This window comes from Anabas testudineus, chromosome 7 (assembly GCF_900324465.2).
Source record: "Anabas testudineus chromosome 7, fAnaTes1.2, whole genome shotgun sequence".
NCBI classification, from domain to species: domain Eukaryota; kingdom Metazoa; phylum Chordata; class Actinopteri; order Anabantiformes; family Anabantidae; genus Anabas; species Anabas testudineus.
The window spans coordinates 16,906,120-16,928,963 of NC_046616.1; the positions used below are offsets into that span (position 1 = coordinate 16,906,120).

The 22,844-nt window shown below is 43.6% G+C and overlaps 2 protein-coding genes across 8 annotated transcripts in view; both read left to right on the top strand.

The window, feature by feature from the left end:
- The window catches only part of tmcc1a (transmembrane and coiled-coil domain family 1a), a 35,519-nt gene extending 25,329 nt beyond the window's left edge, over window positions 1–10,190 (top strand). For 6 of the 7 annotated variants that reach the window (XM_026368140.1, XM_026368137.1, XM_026368138.1 and 3 more), the window contains 4 exons: window positions 4,182–4,439; window positions 4,568–5,259; window positions 7,010–7,145; window positions 7,913–10,190. In XM_026368140.1, the coding sequence (XP_026223925.1) occupies window positions 4,182–4,439; window positions 4,568–5,259; window positions 7,010–7,145; window positions 7,913–8,227 (1,401 nt within the window). In that variant the 3' untranslated portion in view covers window positions 8,228–10,190. Of the gene's footprint in view, window positions 1–2,969; window positions 3,158–4,181; window positions 4,440–4,567; window positions 5,260–7,009; window positions 7,146–7,912 lie in introns of those variants that run through there. The other variant, XM_026368143.1, reaches the window with a different exon arrangement.
- A 1,650-nt stretch (window positions 10,191–11,840) lies between these two features.
- The window catches only part of plxnd1 (plexin D1), a 54,649-nt gene continuing 43,645 nt past the window's right edge, over window positions 11,841–22,844 (top strand). Inside the window, exons 1-4 of the mRNA XM_026367503.1 lie at window positions 11,841–13,466; window positions 15,259–15,435; window positions 18,350–18,481; window positions 19,240–19,340. Of these exons, the coding sequence (XP_026223288.1) occupies window positions 12,252–13,466; window positions 15,259–15,435; window positions 18,350–18,481; window positions 19,240–19,340 (1,625 nt within the window). The 5' untranslated portion in view covers window positions 11,841–12,251. The remainder of the gene's footprint in view (window positions 13,467–15,258; window positions 15,436–18,349; window positions 18,482–19,239; window positions 19,341–22,844) is intronic.

Here is a 22,844-nt window from a genome sequence, read left to right on the forward strand (position 1 = left end):
AATAGGAGCGGTACAGAACAAGAGAGACTTCCTTGAAAATAACTTTAAGTTACAGTGTCCTATTAGTATCACCTTCCTGTTTTGGCATAAGAAACACCAGCTGACATCACAGGAAGCTCAGAGCCACTCCATGCAAGGCATAACCACCAGCAAGGTAGTGTATTTTTTTACTCACAAACAAATAGCAAAAGTTTGACCTTGACTACAGGGAGCTTAAGAGTTTTTTTATGTAAATGAAAATAGAAATAAGGTAAGATAACTCAGCTGTTTCAGATGAAAATATTTCTATTCAAAACAATCACAGCACGTCTTAATGCTATGGTTGCTGATTGCCATGTTTAGGCTAAATACTACGCTCAACACCATTATGTAAGTTTTAAATCTAAAACATAACAAATGTTGTTTCATCAGTAAACATGGTGTGAAAATATATTTAACAACTAAGCAGCAGTCAAGGGAGTTTGACCTGGTTATCTCTCTGACCTGGTTCAGGTGTAACTATCTATCAGTGTGTGGCAATAGGCTAAAAACTGTGTGTCTCTCATGTCCATCAGAACATCTTGACATAAACTGAACCTGAGCTCACCTGAGTCATCTGACAGAACTCATTAAAAGAGATTTAGAGGATGGGAAAGGCAGGCAATATCGAAAGAAAAGAGAACTGAGAGATTGCCAAAAAAAATCGAAAAGGTCTTATGATAGTATCAGTCCATTTGCTGTTCTGTGACCTACATTGAGCAGACCGAAATTTGGGGCATATTGTGTGCCTGTGTAGGCTGAAAGATTGAGATGGAGCATTACAAGATGTTCTTGTTGTGTGTATCTAATTGTGTGTGGTGCATGTCTAACAACATTAGCTTGGCAATGTTTTCCAAATCATTCTTTGTGTGAGATGTACGCTCAGATTTGAGTATATAGGTTTGTCTGGTAGATACATATATATAGATAGGTCAGGGTTTCTGCTTCACAGCTCTAACCAGCTTTTCTTTAACTAACAAACAAATCTGCTGCACCAACAGGCGGACCCAGTTTATAACGGGTGGAGTGAGAACAGGCTCTTGTAAGACTGTGTGTGCATGCATGCAAGGAGCCATAGAGGACAGGTCCACTCAGATCTTTTGTCTTTCGGTGTTACTGATAAAGCCTAATCAGGGTGAATCAGGCAACCCCCAACTGCAAACACACACATACTCAGCCTCCCACATTTGGCTACACAGGCTCCAGTGATGCAGTGCCTGTCACTTCTTGCTTCAGTGGCTCAGAACATCAACATGTTTGACTCTGTTAACCCCAGGAAATTAGCCTAATCCTTCAGATCACCATCTTTAATTATATGCATGATTAGTCGCAGTAAAGCTCTACCATTTGGGGATGACACTGATCGTACAACTTGTTTGCTAACTGGAATAGGGATTGGGATGAAGCATTTCTTTGCTATGCGTGTTAACATATCTACACACTGAGCTTTTTTTTTTAAATGACATCATGACTGCGACCATTCATAGGCAATGTATGAGTCATCTGTAAAGCTGCAAAAGTCAGGGTACATCTTTGGAAACCACCTGACTGACCAGCTGTGCTTCCTTTGCTTATGTAACTGAAGTGAATTTTGGATCAGTGCCAAAGTGTACAGGTAACTGGGCTTTTCTTATCGCCATACCTTAAACCTCTGTCTGCTCAGCATTGCAGGATTTCTTCAGTTCAAAGGGTTCAACTAACTCACTGTTCCCCTATTTATCTATGTCTTTAGTCAGAGAGCAAATTTGACTATTCTACTTGTCTCACAAACAACTGTCAGACTAAGAAAGTAATCACATTTGCTCCTTGACTATTAAATCCATACAGTAATGAATGAATGAAACGGTCACATATTAGTGCTCGCCCTCCTATTAATATGGTTTGGTTTACAGTTAAAAACAGACCATGTACTTCTCTGAAATGTCACTTCTCAGTTCTCTTCTGTTCCAACCCAGCAGGCTATTCTAGTTCACTGATTCATTTCATCATCTTGGCTGCATGACAGAAGCTTGATGAATAGACTGTACACAGCATTTGTTAGGTAGACTGATTAATAGATGTAAGCCCTCTCCTATTTACTGTAACTTCATCTGTTTGTTGTACAGTAATCGGCACAATGCAAAAACCTTGAAGCCGAGTTACCTAGAAATTGCCGCTCTGGTATTCCCCAGTACTCAGAGGAATGTGCCCTTAGCTAAGTTGGAGATGTTGGACTGGTTTTTCTTGTCTCCTCGCTTTTGGCTGGCACAAACAAACTGAGAATTGATAATATCTCACATTGCACATTGCCCAGATTTTCAGTTTCTACGTCAGCTGTATAAGAACTGTACATTTGTTTTGTTTAGCTTGATATTTCTGTTTGTATGTCTTTATTTGTATGAACTTGGGAATTGCTCCACTGATGGAAAAAGTACTTTGATCCCTTACTTTGGCAAAAGTAGCAGTACTGCAATATAAAAATACTTGCATACAAGTAAAAGCCCTCTATTCATCACGTAATTATGGGTTACAAGACATTCATGTACTTTCTATTTATGTGTGTAAAATCTGTACCTGGAAAGTACCTTAAATGTGTCCTGTAGCACAAAAACAGCTTAAATGTAGTTAGTTACTTTGTACCACTGCTCTTCACTGTATGTTAGTAATTTGGGAGCTACTGAGACAGTTGCATGTGACTATAAAAATATGCCGATTAATTCATTTCTGTTAATGACAGCCAAAGAATTTATAGACAACTATCTGTAACAGTGTAGAAGAAGTATGCATTTCCTTTCTCATAGCGTAAAACAGGAAAGTCAGTTACCGTGGATCTAGTTTTGCTTCTTGAGAATGATTGACGGCTGCCTGCAGCTTACAGGATGATGTCATCCCTCAGCTGAGGGGGCGGTCTGGGGGGGGGGGGGGGGCGGGGCCTCCCTCTGTGCCAGCTGACGGAGTTTCAGGTGAGCTGCAACTTTCAAAACAAGCTGGATGAGTTGGAGCGGCGGCAGTGTCGCGGACAAACTTGAAGGAATCGGCATGACTGACTCCGATTTAGTCGTTTAACTTTTTAATTCGCCGGAACCGATGAAAATACACAGCCCGCCGTCACTTTGGGGAAATGCATTGGGAACAGTTTCTCCGTTTGACGAATGGAAAGGTGAGCGTCTTTTTTTTTAGTGACGGAAGATAAGGCATCTAATCGGTTGTGGTAAACTCTCTGCACTTGGCTGAAACCTTTGTCCAGGCTTTAAGTTTCCTCCCGGATGCGTTGTAGTTTCTGTTGTTGCGAGCGGCTCTGTCATCAGTTACTCATGCTGATGCGCTCATATGTGAACCTGCAGTGCGTTATGTTTTTCTGTTATATGTGTGTGGTAATAAGGCAGACCTATTCACAATCTAAGAGATGTGGGAGCGGTGAATGCCAAGGTGAATAACTGTCACCGATGAGTCTCTGCTCTGACTCTTAGGTTTTCAGTGCTCTGTATTGGCCTCGGAGCTCTCCTGGTGTCATATTCAGCTGCGTGTTTTATGTGTCAGTGAGAAAAAAGGATATTTTGATCACAATCCCCAGCTTTGATTAGATGCAGCAAAATCACGGTGTACTGTGTGTTCTTCCCCTGAGGTGTTGAAGCACACTGTCTGTCTGTGATTGAAGGTGCTAGTTGCATTATCTACTCAGGTTGACTTTGAAATTGTACTTATTAAAATAGAGGACTAAGTCCATTAAGATAGTGACTTTAATTTTCATACAACTTTTTTTTATCGATGAAAATGTTCTAAACAAGAATAAATCTGTTACCCAAGAAAAAAAGTCTTGAGCATAGCTCTAGATTCACACCTGGTAATGTAGAATTTTGTATAGCGGTCCTGGAGATTATGAAAGTTAATTGTCTTTTCCACTTTCTTTTCTTTGTAAAGCCTTAAATATCAATATCCTCATTCTTTCACTCTTCATAAACACTGACCACAGGTGACCTTTTCAACTGCCTCAATTTGCCCACGTCAGAAATGCAGAAGTCTCTGTTTTCATTGTGTGTCAGCAAAATGACTAAGAAATGCAACCAATACTTTTTCTTCTCTGCCTCCCCTCTTTTATTTTTTCTCGTTAATTCCTCATTCTATCCTCTGTCCCTCTACCTACCTTAATTGTCCTCTTTTCTTCTCCTGTCTCATTACTTCAGATCGACCGGCTGGAAGTGAGTGCGCTGGGCCAAACACCCCTAGCTGTATCATGTGGGGCAGACAGTTCATTCCCAGGGGGTGAGGATGGCACCCCAGACCCTCAGCGCACCAAGCAGGTTATCGCCCAGCTGCAGCAGAAAATCCTCAAGCTCACAGAGCAGATTAAGATTGAGCAGACGGCCAGGGATGACAATGTTGCAGAGTACCTCAAACTGGCCAACAATGCTGACAAACAGCAAAGCACACGCATCAAACAGGTCAAATGAAGATTTTATCTAAATGGCTAATTGACTCCGTTGTTCAGTTGTTCGTAATAGAAGAAAGCGCTGAAGATTGCTAAACGTGTCTTGCCGTAACTAACGAAAACCTTTTCTGTGGCTGACAGGTTTTTGAGAAAAAGAATCAGAAGTCAGCACAGACCATCCAGCAGCTGCAAAGGAAGCTGGAGCACTACCACCGAAAGCTGCGGGAAGTGGAGCACAATGGTATCCCACGCCAGCCCAAGGATGTTCTGCGGGACATGCAGCAGGGCCTAAAAGATGTCGGAGCCAAAGTCACAGGCTTTAGCGAAGGTGTGGTGGACAGTGTTAAAGGAGGTCTCTCCAGCTTCTCCCAGGCCACCCACTCAGCTGCAGGGGCTGTCGTTTGCAAACCTAGGGTGATTGCCTCACTGATTCGCAACAAATTTGGCAGTGCTGACAACATCCCCTCACTCAAAGACTCTCTGGATGACCCCTCAGTGGAGGAAAGTGTGCCAGTCGCTGGTGGACATTCACTGGGCAGTGCTGGGCATCACCTCCAGTCCAGTCCCAAGTATGGTAGTGAGGATGACTGTTCTAGTGCTACATCAGGTTCAGCAGGGGCCAACAGCACTACAGGGGCCCCTGGTGGTCCCCCCAGCTCTAAGGGCAACACACTGGAGAGGAGCCAGAGCTCCAGCTTGGACATGGTATTGCAGGAGGTGCAGGAGCTGAGGGAGGGTCAAACAAGGCTAGAGGAGAGCCTTGATGGCTTGAAGAGCCACTATCAAAGAGACTACACTGTAATAATGCAAGCTCTGCAGGAGGAACGTTTCAGGTAAAGACACGACATATCAGAATGTGTGTATCATAGATTCCTAAAGCATTTAACTGAAAAATCCCCTTAGGAGCTTCTATATTTAGAAAGATATGCTGGTCATTCATATCAGTGTACTATCTGGTGACGTAACATCTTGCCCTGCTTGTGCTGTACAGAGCTCTTTCTATCAAAGCTAGCACACAGTACAGCACACAGTAAACCAAAACAAGACCTCAATCTGAACCTCATCTACTAGTACACAAACATGGACAGCTTGTACATGTATTATGCAGAATTAGAGAAGTAGTCATATCGTTTTCTATGTATCCCTTATAAACAGGACTGGTAAAATCAGTCTAATACACAGTTTTTAAATTATGTATTAGTTTGTTACTAGCCTCTGTGCTACACCTGAGACTAGTTTTGTTGAACGACAGCAGTTTACGTTTACAAAAGTGGCACACACCTGCACAACTCACAAGTGTCCTCTGAGTACAAAGATCTCAAGGGTTATTTCAGCCCATCTCCCGGCTCTGCATATAGACACAGAGGTTTCTGTAAAGCTTTTGTTTGTCTTTGGACAGTTTGCCTTAAATACACACATCCTTAAAATACACACATAGCCCCAGCATGCAGTGACAGGAGGACGCAGAGCTTGAGAGGAGCAATAAAAAGCAGATCAACTATAAGGATGGCATATAGTGAACAGCTTGCATAATGAACGAGCATTTTTCTCCCTAAAATGTCTAACTTTTTCCAGAGTGATCTTTGTTTGTCCTCTAAGACCAAAATAATTGCGAACAGAATGTCCACTATTTAGCTTTTTCCAGCTTGACTGCAGGGGATAATCATTTATAAACCAGTCATGTTGCTAAAAACCTCCACTGGGACTGAATTCATCCTTAGCATGAAAAAGAGTTGCCAAAAATGTGACTCAACTATGGCGACAAATAAAACAAGAAAATGGTTTTCCTTGTTCATGAATTAGGAGCTATAATAAATAATTGGTTTTAACAAAAAACAAACAAATGGCAGTTCACTGGGTCCACATAGTCAGACGTAAATACTTGTTAGTTTGCTTAGTCTTCTCTGATAGTAAATCTTTAGGCTTTGAAGATGTTACCTCAGGCTAGTGCATATTTCCTAGACCTGCTGCTAGAATCACATCTCTACATGTAGATTAACGCACTGATTTGTTTTTTTGAAGTTAGATTAATTGTATAACATTTATAAAATAACGTTAAAATCGAATGTGTGCAAATGATCTAGAGGCCAACGTGTCTTTTGTTAATTTTGGGTCCAAAGTATTTGATTTATAAAAATAGGAAAGTTAGAAAGCAAAGCAAAGCTTTTTAATTCCTGCCACCACATATTCTATATGGTTTATATTGCCTAAACTTAATTCAGTTCTACAGGAAACAGACTTACACATAGGCTGTATCCTATCTGTTCTTATCCTGTGTTGTCCATCCAATTGAATGTGCCCGCCAAATAAACAGCATTATGATCCCTCTCCTCCTGCTGCTGCCACCCCATTGGCCAGTCTGATACTGCTCACTCTTGTGATTGGCCCGTTGGATCAGCAGATGAGTAAGCATGTCCTAATCTTGTCAGGGCGAGTCATCAGTTCAGTCAGGTGCCATGTGGTCAGATGCCTTCAGGCTCTGTTTCTAATAATCCCTGCAAGTGTTTCTTTGTCTAAGCTAATTATGTGTTAGACTCTCACGTGTGTGTTTTGCTTTCTGTGTGTGTGTGTGTGTGTGTGCAGGTGTGAACGTTTGGAGGAGCAGTTGAACGACCTGACAGAACTTCACCAGAATGAGATCCTAAACCTCAAACAGGAGCTGGCCAGCATGGAGGAGAAGATCGCCTATCAGTCATATGAAAGAGCCAGAGACATTCAGGTTTGTATATTATGTTAACAAGAATTATAGAAACAAAATCTGATTTACTGTATGTAGTTCATTTCAAAATGCCCTTTTCTACAGTCTACTATTATTTTACTGTTGTATTTTCCACAGTAATGGGTTTATTTTATGATGTCACTTGCTGCCATTAACCCGTCAGCCAATCATGTCTTCATCCTCTCACTGCACTAGCACCTGCTAATGAATTTAGCCAGGTAGCTTCTGTTAGCTAGAGCAACAATGACACAATAAAATTTCACAATAAAAATTTAGTTTGAACTATTTAAATTATGTATTACCCTCTTATCAGTAGTCTGACACTAGACATCAGTGGCGTCAGTATTAAGTCAAAACATCAACAGTTAAATGCATTACTTCACTGTACATGTTGACACTGTAAACAGAAATGTGAGAACAGAATCCAATCTGGACATGGACCTCTTTAAAACAAGTCTTTGTAAATGACTCACATTACGCAACGTTACACCTCCTGGGTTTGCTTATATTTGTATATCTGTAGGAAGAGTACTCGTAGCTCAGTTTGCCCCTTGCAGCATTTCTTTTTCCTGACAGCAGAGGGTGGTAAAAGTCTGCAAAGCATGCACCTCATAGCCATTTCCAAAAAAATCTACCAACAGCCATCAGTTCTGCCTTTATAAAGCACAGTAGTGTCCACTGACTGTGTAGTTATGTTGTTGGTTTAGTTACATATAAATAACAAAGGTGACTTTGCTAACTTTTCGTGTTCTGTGGGTCATCTGCAGGAGGCGTTGGAGGCGTGTCAGACCAGGATCTCTAAGATGGAGCTCCAGCAGCAGCAACAGCAGGTCGTCCAGTTGGAGGGGCTGGAAAATGCCACAGCCAGGACCCTCCTGGGAAAACTTATCAATGTGCTGCTTGCCCTCATGGCTGTCCTTCTGGTTTTTGTCTCAACTGTGGCTAATTGTGTGGTCCCACTGATGAAGACACGCTCGCGTTCCTTCTCGACCCTCCTCCTCATCCTTCTCCTGGCCTTCTTGTGGAGAAACTGGGATGCTCTCTCGGGGTACACACACCGTGCTCTGCAGCCCCCAGGATGACCAGATTGAAGACAGCAGTTTGTTGACACCAGGCAATGTAACTGTAGCTGCAGTCCTGCAGGAAGTTTGAAGGATGTGATTGCTGTTAGGATGGCTGTGTGGCCGAGCACTGAAAATTCAACTGAGCACTTTTGGACGCAGCCCGGAACCAAGAGAACGTGGAAAAAACCAGAGTCCGGTGGAGAACGCTAATTTTTATTCATGAAGGATGAGACTGTTTACATTTTGAAGTGAACTGTTGTTATCCCTCACACAATGCAGCGTTGTTCTGTTTTTATCTTTTAGAGTTTAATCAATTATAATGTTATTATTTCTAATATTATTTTATTTTAAACATTATTTTATTCAGTACCATGTAGCATTAGGCTCTCACTCTACTTGAAGTGGAGTCTAGTCAGGAAACTGGACTGGTGTTTCACCACAGACCCAGTCCAGTTGTAGAGACATGCAGATGTGATAATGTGGTTGATTGCCTATAGGAAGAAAACTCTTTCCTAGCTGTGATTGGTAGATTTGAATCATGGCTGAAAACCTTTCTAGAAGTTGCTCCTTTCTTGCTGTGATGAAATTTGTTCAGAGAGAACACGTTGAAGGACTGACCATGAACTTTAAGTGTCAAACTAACTAGAGACTTTTCGCGCTTCCTTACCACTTCTAATAGTAAAAATCACACGCTTTCACTTCTTTTGTTTTTAAGTAAAACAAAGTCAATAGGGGAGACTGTCCGTGAAACACAAAGACAGAATGGGACAGCTTTTGGATGAAAAGGTACAACACGCTGCTCAACATAGAAATGGCACACAAACACAAAACATGTGGTTATTGGCAGGTTATGCCAAAATGTGCAACATGTATACAATGCTATATGTTTCATTAAGAAGAGGAAGCAGTTTTAAAAGCAAAGACAAAAGGCCACTGTCAACATATAATCACATTACCAGGATAGCTGCCTCTCACCATATTTGATCAGGTTAGGAAAAGAGACCACTGGTGCTTTCCAGCCGCATCTCAGCTGGAACAGGAATGCTGCTGCTTCATGTTTATAAGTCGTCTCCACTGCCATGCCATTCAAATGCACACTGCCTGTTTGCGATATTCACCTGTTCATCAGACACTTTCCCACTGTATTATCTCTGTCACCATCCTGGTTTTTACCAAAAGTACACTATGTTATGGTGTAATCACCCAGTGCCAAAACTTAGTTAACCCAGGGCTGCCCAAGCACCCAAAGGGTCTAAACTGAGAGGACAGAAAGCTGAGGTTCCTCAGGAGGTTTAGCTTCTCGTTAGATATGTCATGAATGTCTCACCTGGATGTATGATTTTGCAAGGGAAATTTAATGAGAGACTTCACAATCTGAACACGAACCTGATTCCAGAGCTTCAGTTATGTGTTTCTGCACTTTGCTTTCCTTTAGTACAGTACCTTGGCACAGCATCCAAGTCTAGTCTAGTCAAGGATGTGACGAGATGACCTAACATACTGAATAGTCCATCCCTCGTTTCATGCTGAAAAGCTGATATCCTAACAGATAGTGAGATCATTTGAACTGTACAGCTGCACTTTAGCACACTTCTAGATACCATGTAGGTCAGGCTGCGGCTTGAGGAACTTTTTATAAAGACGTCAAAGGTTGTCATTCTTAAGACTGAAGGTCTCAGTGGGATAAGAGGAGATGACTCAGGTCAGGATCACTGTCATCCTTGTCTAAAGATAAAGCCCACACAGGAGTTTAGCTCTTTTCTTGTCAAAATGTTGGTAAACGTGGTTGAAAACGGCAGGAAGTAGACACATTAATCTATTTCAGTATTTCCACTGTGGGTGCAGCAGACAAGTTGAGAGTTGAGCTGACCTTTGACCCTAGCTTGTCCTTGCAGTAACTCCTGTGACTTAGGGTTGTGTGCTAAACCACTCCAGTGCCTTCTGATGTCCTTTTCTAAGTGTGGAATAAATAAAATGCATTCCTGTCTAACCCATGTACTGTTATAATTTGAAGTAATTGTGTGTGTGTGTGTGTGTGTGTGTGTGTGTGTGTGTGTGTGTGTGTGTCTTCTTTTAAAAAGCTACCATTTGCAGATTCGACATGTGACCACTAGATGGAGATATGTTGCTTTATATGCCCTTGTATGTTTTGCCATGACTGTGCAGGGCTGTGTTTGTGTGAATGGTCTGTTATGAGAGTGGTGGGGTTTTGAACATAAGGAGGTGTCACTCGTTATCAGGAAGGAAACAGGTTGGGTGGAAGGTCTCTTTAACCGTAGTCTTGCTGCCAGGAGTCCAAATGGGCCACCGGGGACAATATTTTGATTATAAACACAGCAGAGACCACGACTCCCTCACTTTACTCTGCCATTCCTCTTTGTCTCACTCACTCTCTTTCAAACACACGCAGCTTAATTCTGTTTGAATGTTGGGTCTGATTGAGCAGGACCAAACCGCAGCACTCAGTCACACCTCGCCGGTGATATGTGATGCTGACAGCTCTGACCCACACCGAGCCCCCGTCCCTACAGGACCCCGCGGAGCCGACGCCTCCACACTGCCTGCTGTTGGCGCTTCAGTCATTGTTACTGTGCAGTTGGGGGTCATTATGTTGCACTTTATCATAGCGCTTCTCTCCTTTTCCACACTGTCAGATTTGACGCGCATGGCTGTGCGCCAAGGTAAACACGGAGCGCACTTATCAGCCCTGCTGAAAGCTGCAAGTGGTGACAAAGAGAGCCGCGAGAGGAGAGAGTGAGTTTGTCCCCAGAGGAGTCCACAGTAAATAGGCACAGGCGATTCCGCATGATTTAGGATCAACTTTAATTATTGCATGTATTCAGAGATAACACTTCAGGCTCGCCCGCAAACTGATTTATGCAGTGTCTGACACGTTCGTGGTCGTTTCCCTAGTAGGGATCATTCGTTTCTATTCAAAGATGTGAGCATATGCGTGCACCACCCAGACAGAAAGAAACGCTAACCATATTCGTGCATTTTGGAGTGGGGGCGCATGTGTTGCGCTTGAATATTTATGAGGTAAAGCGCGCAAGAAAGCTATGTTGGATGGATGTGAATGTCAAAAACCGGAAAGGTGTGCTGATGTGCCCATCTGGTAGCACTTTCACGGTGCTTACCGTGCCGTATGTGCCCAAAACGGAACCCTCAGGATCTGCAGAACTAATCTAAGAGCCGAGGGACTGGGGGGGGGGGCACAGGAGGTGGGACTGTGACCTGTCATTAACCCCGTGATGAGCGGAACCACACAGAGGCGGAGATAGATCAAGTGACCCATCTTGAAAGCAAAGCTGGACGCTCATTACAACTTTATATGGCACCGCGAGTTCGCATTATATCTTAAATAGGTTAATATCTCAAATTAAAAGTCAGTGTCCGACCTCATATTTGATCCCGGCTTTTAATTTCCTGTTCAGATGTAAGTGGACAAAATAAAAATAAAAAATGATATCCAGGATAAACTGGGTCTAACAGTTTATTGATCTGCATTCAGTACTTGAGCAAATCGTCTTCATGACGCTTTGAAGGGAGGTGGCATCACTGGATGGCAGTGCAGCACCCAGGGTTAATGAGTTGGTACCACTGTCCTGCAAAAGTCTGTTCTTTGTTGATGCTTTACCTGTGAATCGGGTGTTAATTAGACAGAACTAAAGCACGACTCCAAATAAGTCTGTTGCCATCTGTGTGGGCATGACATTATCCATAAAATTGCGCATCAACAAGTCAACTTTAACTAATTATGTGTAGTAGTGTGTTGTTTCAAAATCCCCCCAAAACTCCACTAGTTATTGTGGCTCAGTGTGCCTCAGGAGAGAAGCTGCTGAGCTGCACAGTGGGCAGAGAGGGACAGAGGAGGCAGCCTGAAAGGGAAGCACGACTCGCTTATCACGTCATTCTGGGTTTAGGCGTTGAGCAGGAAACAGCCTTTCCTCTCGGATTGTCGCAGTAGGAACAAACACACAATTTTGTCTTTGCTCAATGCACCCCTCGGCACAGAACACGCGGAAGCCGGTCAGAAGGAAAAATGCCTCCTTCGATAGAGATAGCTGTTCTGCTCCTCGGCGTCCTGGCTTTGGAGACGCGCCGGAGTGCCAGCGCGCTACACATCCAACAGTCGTTCGCGACTCCAAATCAGACCAATAACTTCGTGGTGGACCCGGTGTCCAGAAAGGTCTACTTGGCCACCGTCAACACAGTGTACCAGCTGAATGGGACCTTGAGCGTCGAGGTGGAGAAGAGGACCGGGCCGGTGGAGGACAACCTGTTGTGCCATGCGCCACAGCTGCCCCAGGCTCCGTGCGAGCATCCCAAATCCCTCACTGACAATTACAACAAGCTCCTGAAGCTGGACCGAGAGCAAGGGGTCGTGGTGGTGTGTGGATCCGTGTACCAAGGCTTTTGTGAGCTCCGAAAAATGGAGAACATCTCGGAAATAGCGGTGGAGTTCCCACCTCAGGGCGAGAAGACTGTTTTCCCCAGCATGCTCAACATTGCTGCCAATCACCCGAACGCATCCACTGTCGGCCTCATCTTCAAGAGCCACGGGGGAAACACCCGGCTTCTTGTCGGGGCGACGTACACAGGGGCTGGTACCCAGTTTTTCCCCAAGAACCACAGCAAGGAGGACCTGCGCTTTGAAAACACCCCGGAGATCGCCATCCGCTCTCTGAACGTCAGGGATTTATCTCGACTTTTCACCTATGACATTAACCCTTCAGAGGACAATGTATTCAAGATCAAACAAGAGGTTAAAACCAAAAACAAGCTGAACTTCGTCCACGTTTTCATCCAAAAGACTTATTCATACATCGCGTTCAACAATGACGCGAAAATGGGCCACAAGGAGAGCCAGCCCAACAGCATCCTCGCCAGGATCTGTCTGGATACAGACAACCCCCGAAGAAATCCCACCGGGCCGGAGAGCAGGAAGCTCACCGAATCCTACATCCAGATGCCTCTGCAGTGTGGATTTAACGGGAACATTTACAACCGGCTGCTGTCCGTGTACTCGGCCGACATCCACACAGGCGACGGGAAAAGCGCAGAGCCCTATCTGTTCGGAGTGTTTTCCAAAGCGGACAGAAAGTCTGCTCTGTGCGCTTTCAAGTTTGGAGACATCGAGGAGGAGATCCGACAGGGCCGCAGGAACTGCTCCAACTCCCCCAGCAGTGATGTCCAGGTGCTGGACAGCGTCATCCAGGGCTCCGGGGCAGCGTGCATTCAGAAGGGAAACCTGGTGGTAAGAGCTGCACATGTATTTATTATGAATCAACAGGAAAATGTGAAATATAAGGTGAGATTTCATGTGCTGGTGTTTGCGCATGCACGTTTATCAAGTGAAATTGAGGTGAAAGACTCCTCTAACAGGAGATAAAGAGGAAATAAGCAATTTCACTGAGATAGTTCCACTTGGCTCAAGGTTTTCCATAAACAAATGTCACAAGCTAGATGGAGCAGAACATTTCCAGCAGGAGAACAATAAATAAATTATGTACCTCACTGATTTTCCGTCTTATTGAAAACATGAAGTGCGTCACTTCCTTTAAAGTCACTAATACTTTGATTTCTCATCTGTTTGAGTTGTTTTCTAAACATCATTTGATTAAAATGGTTCCATTTATACTTAATTTGGCAAATACATGTGTTCCACTGTCTGAGTTAAAGCACCTGTAACTGTTGAGAGTGGATGGAATAAGCTGCTACTCCCTCTGACAGTTTCTATCTGTGCTTACAAGCTGTCCTCTGTAGCCCTGAGGCTCATGACTTGGAGAGAGGATCTCCCGTGTCACGAGTGGAGGTCATGACAGCTGGAAAGATGCTCCAGAGCCACGGTGGGGGTTATGGGAAGGGTGAGACTCCCATCACATCCAGCAACTCCCTGTCTTATCAAATATGAAGAGAGAAAGGGGTCAATAGTTGAGAGTGTTTTTCATTTCTTCCTTTTTTTTCTTACTGAGTGTGCGCTGCTTACTACAATTTAACTACACATTCAGCACAGTGTGCGAGAATAAATAGCTGCTTTGTCATAAACATATCGCCAGATGTCATCTTGTCCTTATAACGGCATACTCTCCACTTGCATACCAAGAGGAATATACACCCTTAAGGAAAATTCAGCATTGTGTACTATATTTGGCCTCTGTCTGCATGAATAGAGTCTGCTAATAAAGGCAGAGAAAGCTTTGCTCAGTTTCATAGGAATGAAGTGAAGTTCGCACTTTTGGTTGTGTTGATTTTAACTGACAGAGCTGAGGTCAGAGGCGTCCGTCCCACGACCGCTGTGCTGTCGGGTCAGAGACTCGCCCTAGTCGCTGGCACTGTCCTGCCCCCCTGATCAGTTTTCTGAATACTGTCTCAATTGGCCAACAGTGCTTCCTGAAATAGACTGCTCAGTTCAAAATAGTCTCCTGTGAATTGTTTTTGCTCTTTTTTCGTTATCCACCTCGTAGAAAAAGGGAGAGTTGTTCTTTAGGTGAGTACTTATGTTGCCATGACCGGTGAAATGTGATCGTTTTTGTAGTCAACAGTCTGAAGGCCAACACTGAGGGAAAGCTACACACAATTTTTGATAAGAGGCGAAGCTGCGAGCAGAGGGGCCCGTGGGAAACGACTCTACAAATATCCACTGTGCTTAATTCTTTCTTCTTCTCCTTTTTTTATTTTTTATTTTTTGACTCTGCGTGCTCTAAAATATTCAGAGAATTCCCAATACATCCTGGTGCTCATCCAAGCGTGGCACTAATGTTTTATCATTGCCTTCTGAGGATTTGACAAAAGCGGAGTCTTATGAGTGTTGTAGACTCTTGTAAGCCCCTTTCAAGTATTCAGTGAGATGTCTAAAAAGTGATTTGGAAAAAAAAAAACGAGCGGCACCGCTGTGATAGCCGCTATCAGCTCTGCTTTTCCAATTTGCTTTCATCATACGGTGCTCTTTTTGTGCTCTGTTCTCTCCTGTTTTCTAATCTTTGTGGCGTGCTTCCGTATGAAAGCTGATGACAATTCATCTCCTTTTCATTTTGTCTGTGTTCTAGTTGCAACCCGAGCAGCTGGACTGTGGTGCGGCCCACCTGCAGCACCCTCTGGCCTTACGGAGGCCCCTGAGGGCCATTCCTGTGTTTGAATACTCAGGCCTTAGTTCAGTGTCTGTGGACAATGTACACAACCACACTGTGGTTTTTCTGGGAACCAGTAATGGACGACTTCGTAAGGTGAGACACAAAAATGAACACACACACACACACACACGCACACACACACACATCAATGCAGCCTATCAGCGCATATATCCTGCAGCACATAATGGTCACTGAATGGAGTTAATGTATTTAATGTGATCAAGCCCTCAAGCTTGGAAAGACTATAACAGTAACATCTATGTAGCGCTGCTCTGATGTGGCTGCTGAGTCTTTCAATAAACCAAACATACTGTAGGTGTGTTGTAAAAGATTCGGAGCTTTCATCTCCTGGGTTTTCAGCACTGTCACTCCACCAACCCCCTCGCTTTGTTTGTCCATGACCCACCCTAGCCTGCTCAGTAGTCCTAATCACGCTCTGTGACGTACCTCAGACCTGGTTACTGTGTGAGAAATCACCAGAAAGATGTTTAACAGAAATGGTAAATGACTCAGCCGTGCTTCGCGTTGGTCCGCGACCTCGGCTTCTGAACATCTGTAGCAGCTCCGGCTTGTGAAAAATCGTTCCCGTCCAATTAACAGCATTCCTTAATTCTGTTGCAGCCACATTCCTAGTCGCCCCTGACTGGGCTTGTTATGCCGCAACTTGCCTGCGAGCGCCACAAACTACTTCTCATCTGTCTGCGGAAACAACATAAACTGACTCTGAGAGCTTTCTGGCCCTACTGTTTTTGCATTAGCCTCGTACCTGGTACCTTTTACAACATTAAAACCGTTCTGCTGCAGGGTGTTTCAATGTGGGCCTGCTAAAAGAGCTCCTTGTTTTCCTCCCCAGATGAAGGCACCGCTCGAGCCCCAGCTGAGCAAGCAGTAATTGGTTTTTGGATTGTTTATACCGGATGCACAACACTGGTTGGGATGGTGCAAGAAAACCATGTGTGTGTGAGTGTTTGTGTATGTCTGTTTGCTTGATTGCAGGTTTGACTGGGTTTTTAGGTGTTTGACTCTTTCTGTAGGCCAGTAGAGTGGTTTAGTGATTTCATGTGTTTACTCAGATTAATTCACGCCCTGTGATCATGTGCTATATGTCTTCGCGTGTTTGTCCACCTTGTTATATGTATTTACTGTGACCTTGGGCAACAACATGTTCGAAGGTTTCTTAGCTGTATGCGTCTTTCATTGTTTGTGTATTTATCTGAGTGTGTGGCAGCAGAAGTGAATGTCTCTGTGTGTGTGTGTGTGTGTGTGTGCCCCGAGGATAGAGTTGTTACAGAGGTTAATGGTGCTGTTAGTGTGTGTAATGTGATTCTGACTGTGAGTTTGGCTCAGACTAAACACAAGGGAACAGTGGTTGAGATTAAGTTAGGCCTATTTTACTGTCTTTGAGAGAGCCCTCAGTGAAGTAATTTGTAATTACATGCATTTTTTTAATGAAGTCCCTCCCTCCCCACTACAGCTGACTTCCATTTTCTGCCTCTTGCAGTGTCTGCCTTTATCTCACTCACTCTTGTCCAATTTTAGTCCCCTCAGTCAGTCGGTCCACTCCTCCACTCCACAGTTCATCGCTTCATTGTCCCTTCCCTTTTATTCCATCTCAAATATAAAAGACCCTTTGATTCTTTTTGCAAAAACAAACAGACGTTATCTCTTTGTCTTTCTTGTTCTTTCTCTCCTGTCCCACCTGTCTTTATTCTCTCTACTTTACGCCCAGGTACACACGCACACGACCACACACACACACACACACACACACACACACGCTGATAGATAATGCACGTACAGCAGCTGAATGCTCATTGAATAGGGTCTTTCATGTGTGGGCAGATAGACAGAGACTACAGTCAGAGCGACCTGCCGGTACAGCAGGTGTTTTGTTGCTTGGCCTGGTGGCGCACTGTGCCACTTCTCTCCTCACCACTCCTCCTCTCTGCTCCTATTCTGCTCCCTGTCCAGGTGTGTGGGCTGCTGTTTACTTGCTCCTCACCGTGTCACTCTGTGCATGTATTTGTAGCCACTGGTGTGTGGGGTGAAGACATACCGCAGCTGCTTACGATCTCCAAGGCAGAAGAGTGAGTGTGTTGATGGCGTTATAAAAACAACAGTGAGTAGTTTTGGAGGTTGAGATAATGGACCAGAAGCCAATGATTTACTAAGCTTCTGTCTGCTCTCCCTTAACATTAACCAGTGTCTCAGTGGGTGGTGACGCTTTTGACTTGTGTGTGTGTGTGTGTGTGTCTTGTCTGTGCATGTGACAGGGTGTTTGTGTGTTCAGCGAATGGAGAAGTGACACAGCCCGTGCTTGTCACCAGATGCTGGTCACTTTGCCAGTTCCTCAGGATGGCAGGATGTCTCCATTGGAAGGAGACCCGACAAATCACAGAAATAAGAGCTTTTGCTGTCTGTGTGACAGGAAGTCTCACTCAGCACAGTTTGTTTTTCTATGCAGCTCAGTGTGTGTGTGTGTGTGTGTGCGTATGTTTGTGCATACGTGAGAGTATGTCGCTCTTGAGTTGTGGGGAGGCCAGTGTGTGCAAAAATCACTGCTCGGTGGAACAAGATTAGGCACAGTGCTAGAACAAAAGACCTGCCAAAATAAATTTGAGAACCCTGAATGTGTAAAAAGTAAAAGATGGAAACATATATACTTGACTAAATCTGTCTATCTGCTTTTGTTTACTCATTATTTTCTCAACAGTGAGTTGCTGGTTGTGTCTTGTCAGTCCTGGAGGAGCTAAAAGGATGCATGAAGTATATCTAACGCTATCTAAGACACCACAGTTGTTTTTATGAAATTATCTTGATGTGAACTTTGCAGGTGTGAATTTCCTGTGAAATAGTGGTGAAGGAAGTGGAAAAAAAATTTAAAAAAAGACGCACTTAGCAGCTTGATCAACAGCAAATCAACCGCGGGCAGCACAGTTCCACGTATTTGAGAAGTGAATGGAAAAAAGCTGAGCTGCTCTCTTGACTTGATGTGTCTTTTTCACAGCTGACCCTCCTGGCAAACATGACCTTGGCCAGTCAGCGGACACTGAAGCTGCCAGCAAGCGAAGGCGTCCACCACATCATGACCTTCGACCCCAGTGACAGGAACTTCCTTTATCTCATGACCTCTCACCATGTAAGCATTTAGTTGAGGGCAAGACCGGAGTCTTAAGATGTTTTTCTTTTTTCACTCCCTCCACCTCTGTCACTTGATTTATTCATGAAGAAGAATCATAATAACCACAATCAGACTTCATTTCACATCCAGCGAATCCTTCTCACCCCAATTTACCGGAACACTCGCACATTTGTGGTGAAGATAGCCACGTGTACAGACCATCAATAGGTTTCGATGCATTTCCAAAACACTGTGCTTCATAGTAGGCGTGCTTGTGACAGGATGTGGAACTTGCAGGTCTGCTATACAAAATGCACCTGAGTTTTACTTGGCTGTACTGTGACTAAATCACTGCACTTCCTGTCTTACAAGACAAGAACTGATGTTTCTGTATGCACACTGATGAGATACAGCACTGACATGACAAATCTAAAGATCTATGGTATCTTAAAATGCAACATGTACCGTGTTGTTACAGACTTTCTTTAACTCACAACACATTTAAATTTTAGCTTCAGATACATATATTTATCCTGTGTAATAGATTACTCTAGAGTAGTTAGGAGATCAAACCAATTACTAATAGTGTCACCAAGTCAACCAGGGCCAGCACTATATAAATGACATAAAACAATCATTTCATTTTAAAAACAGTTTTTTATTGATTGGTTTAGCCCTGTTTTGATCCGCAGTGATCTTCTCTAATTTGATGACGTACCAAGAGTCTGCTAAATTTCATATGTGTGGGTATTTTATCTCTGTGCTGCGGCGTGCAGATGCTGAGGGTGAAAGTGGCAGATTGTGACCAGTGGAGGAGCTGCGGTGACTGTTTGGGAGCAGGTGACGCCCACTGTGGTTGGTGCACTCTGGAAAACAGGTAGGGAAAACACACACACACACACACACACTTAAACACACAAACACTGCTTTTGTTTCTCTGTTTCTCTCTCTATGTGTGTAGTTAACTATCCTCCTCTGACTTGTTTTCCTTCCCTCTTAGCTTTTCTCCGGCTGCCAGTAAAACATATAAGTCAATCACATCATCATATGCTTTGGTGTCATGCACAAACCACATGCTTGACGTAATGTGTTGAGAAAAAGGAGAAATACCCACTGTCTCTACTGTTTGCATCTAATATGTGATCTATCCGAGGCTGTCTGAGTGATTGACTGAGGTTATCCCCATATTAAAGCAATAACAGATCAAATTGATGGCATAATAAAATGATTTGAGCCTGTCGTTTTGATACTTTTAGTGTTTGAATCAATGAAACCACTGAGGCTTGTTTGCTGGTTTTCATCATTCTCATTCTCAATTTCAAAATGTAGCTCGGCTGAATGAGTCTTGGCAGTGACAGTGTGTGTTTTTGGGTAGGAAGGCTGTTGCTGGATCGAGCAGCATTGATTTGCTTTTCATTAGGTTTCGTATTGGGGAGTAACATCATTGTTTGGAGCGGTCCCCTGGTTCTTTGGTGGTTTGGGGCGGGAGTGACAGGCTGGAAGCGCCCAGCGAGGAATGACTTGGCTGAAGTGTTACTGTGAGCGAGCAAGAGTACACTGTGATTAATGTGGCTCTGTCAGGACTGGCTCTCTGGCTCTGTGTTCGCTGGCTTTCAGGGAGAATATGTGTGGTGTCAGGCTGTGTTTATTTGTGTGTTAGCACGCGCGCGTGTGTGTGTGTGTGTGTGTGTGTGTGTGGTTGGTTGCTTGGTGATTAAAGCAGATCAGACGAGATAGTGAATTCTGCGATGAGTCGTGCTGCAGCTCTGGAGGCTCTGGCATTGCCAGGGGCCATTTAGAGCTGGAAGAGTGGAACTGATGAGAGTTGTGTGTTTGTGTGTCAGTGTCTGTGTGGATGTGGTCGGACTGTCTCGTTGTCATCTTCCTGTCTTCTCTCCTTCCCTCTATCTGTTGTCTCTTCATCCCAGTCCCCTTCTCGCTTCACTGCTTTTTTTTTTACCCTCGTGATTCCCTCTCTGTCTTCGGCGTCCCCCTTTTTTTCCCATTCTCGCTCGCGTATTTTCCAGTATCTTTTTTGAATTTCGCCATCCCTCTCTCTCAACCTCCCTCTCTCTCCCTAGTCATCGGCTCCTCCTCCCCCAGTGCCCTTGTCCTCCTCTCTATCCCTCTACAAAGAAGCGCTGATTGTGATGATGGTGGTGGGAGGGAGAGTGCACACTGGTTCTTTTGACAAGGAAATGTCAAAGTGTGTAAGCGTGAGTGTTTGCCACTGTCTCGCTCTCGGAGGCCAGGGAGCTGATGTCATTAGTGTGTATTTGTGTGTTTGATGCACTGTTTGGCCAGTCATGCTGGCCGCTGGGCTGGCACTCTGGCCTCTGAGCCCGGGGGGATCAGAGGGTTGATGTGTGGGGGTGGATGGTCTCCTCCATCACCTCTCGGTCTGATACAAGTACAGACACTGAGAACCGAAATAAAGGACCACTAGAGAGCTATCTACATCTATCTCTGAAGCCACCAGTGTCTCTGCGGGTGTCTGTTTGATTTTATGCATGGCTCTGACGTCTCTCAGCACGTCCGCATGTAGAGCGAGCATGAAAACATGTCTGTTTGCTTCTTGGAGTTGGCATTGTTGTCTGAAAAAAACAGAGAGTTGGTTTCTCTGCCACAGAAAAGCTCGGTCCTTGATCACCCCTTTTGATGCGGGAAGCTGGTTTAATCTGCCACATGTCACAAGAAAGCACTTTAATATCTTTATTTGAATCAAATTATGCGTCATGTGCGCTCTTCGCTATTCACGAATTATCATGCTTATTTGCTTGTGCTCGTCTCACATTGACTTGGTGTGTTTGTGTGTGGTTTGAAGCGCTCGTGTTCTCCTGCTATTTAACAGTCTCACTGTCTTTCCACCTTGTCTGACGTGCAGACACTTAGGAGGTGATGAGTTTTCTCAGGTCATATTTTAGCTGCATATGTTGACTCTGTTTATTTTAAGGAGCTGTTTGAAAAGCTTTTAAAGGCAGCATGCTGCTGTGAGGCAGGTGAGAAGTGTGTGTGCGTGTGTGTGTGTGTGTGTGTGTGTCTACCTTATGTTTATTCTATGTTAATTAGCTTTTCCAGCCTTTTGGAGAAGAGAAAAAATGCTTTGAATTTATTTGTCCTCACTGCTGCACTTGATCAAGCTGTTGGTTGAATTGAATTTTCAGGCAAGTCATGAGCACGTTTTAAGAAGAGGTCGTAGTTGTAGTAACTCGCATGATGTCTATTGATGTTCATTTGAGATTGCATTTCTTTTTAGGATGAGATGTTAACATGAAGTTTCCCGGATGCCTGCTTCAGTTTATAACAATGGCTTGTACGAGGTATCCAGTACTTATAGATAAAATCTGGAGTTATCTCTGTAATCAAAATATATTCTTCTAGATGGAAAACAAGCAAGGTAATTTAACCCGTTCCAACCCGAGAGGAAGTTGTCTTTCAGTTTTATGCTGTCAAATAAATCTCTATGTAGTCATGAACACACATTAGAAATGTTTGTAAAGACAGGCAGTGGTGGAAGTAAGTAAAAGTCCTGCTTTCAACATGTCACTTACATAAAAGTACAAGAGAATTAACTCAAAAGCTGTTCCAAAAGTCAAACGAATCTTTGTGCAGTGTCATGTTGTTGGATTATAATTAATGATGTCATGTTTGCGTTAAGGTTGTAGCTAATAATTATAGAGCTTATTTTAACAACCTGGCATGCTGTTTTGATGATTGTATGCTTTGAATCTAATAGTTATAATTTGAATTTCTTTTCATACTGGTGGGTGGCTCGTGAAATTCACGCTGGAGATGAATGAAGAGTTATGATTATAGTGTATTTTGTTTTGTGAATCAGATTCAGAAAAGTAACTAGCGCAAGTATGAAGAAGCAGAAAACTACTCGAGGAAAGTAGATATTCCTTAAAAACTGTAGTTAAGTAGATCCACTACTAAAGATAGCACTGATGTATTGAATGCCAAATATTAAGAACAGTCAAATACTGAAAGAAAGCATCAGATGTCTGATCAGCTGTAAGCCATGCAAGTGTACAGATTTCATACAGTTTCACTTCAGCAAAGTTTTTGTGGTGAGAGAGGTTTGCTGTATGTTGTAAAATGGAAAAATTTGGGTAAGGGGAGTTGTCTACAGTCAAGCTGCACTTCAGTAAGACTCTTCTTAGGTGCAGCTAAAAGCAAAGTCAGCATGCTGCCATTCTCACAATGACAACTGACAGATGCAGCTAAATAATATTTACCATGTTGCATCTGAGACTTGAAGAAATGTGACTAGTTTCGCAGACATTTAATCATAATCAAAGTAATCCGTGTTTTGGCACGTATTCATGTGTCGTTATTTTTCTTTTTTTTCTTTTTTAATCGAAACAAACTTTTGAATACT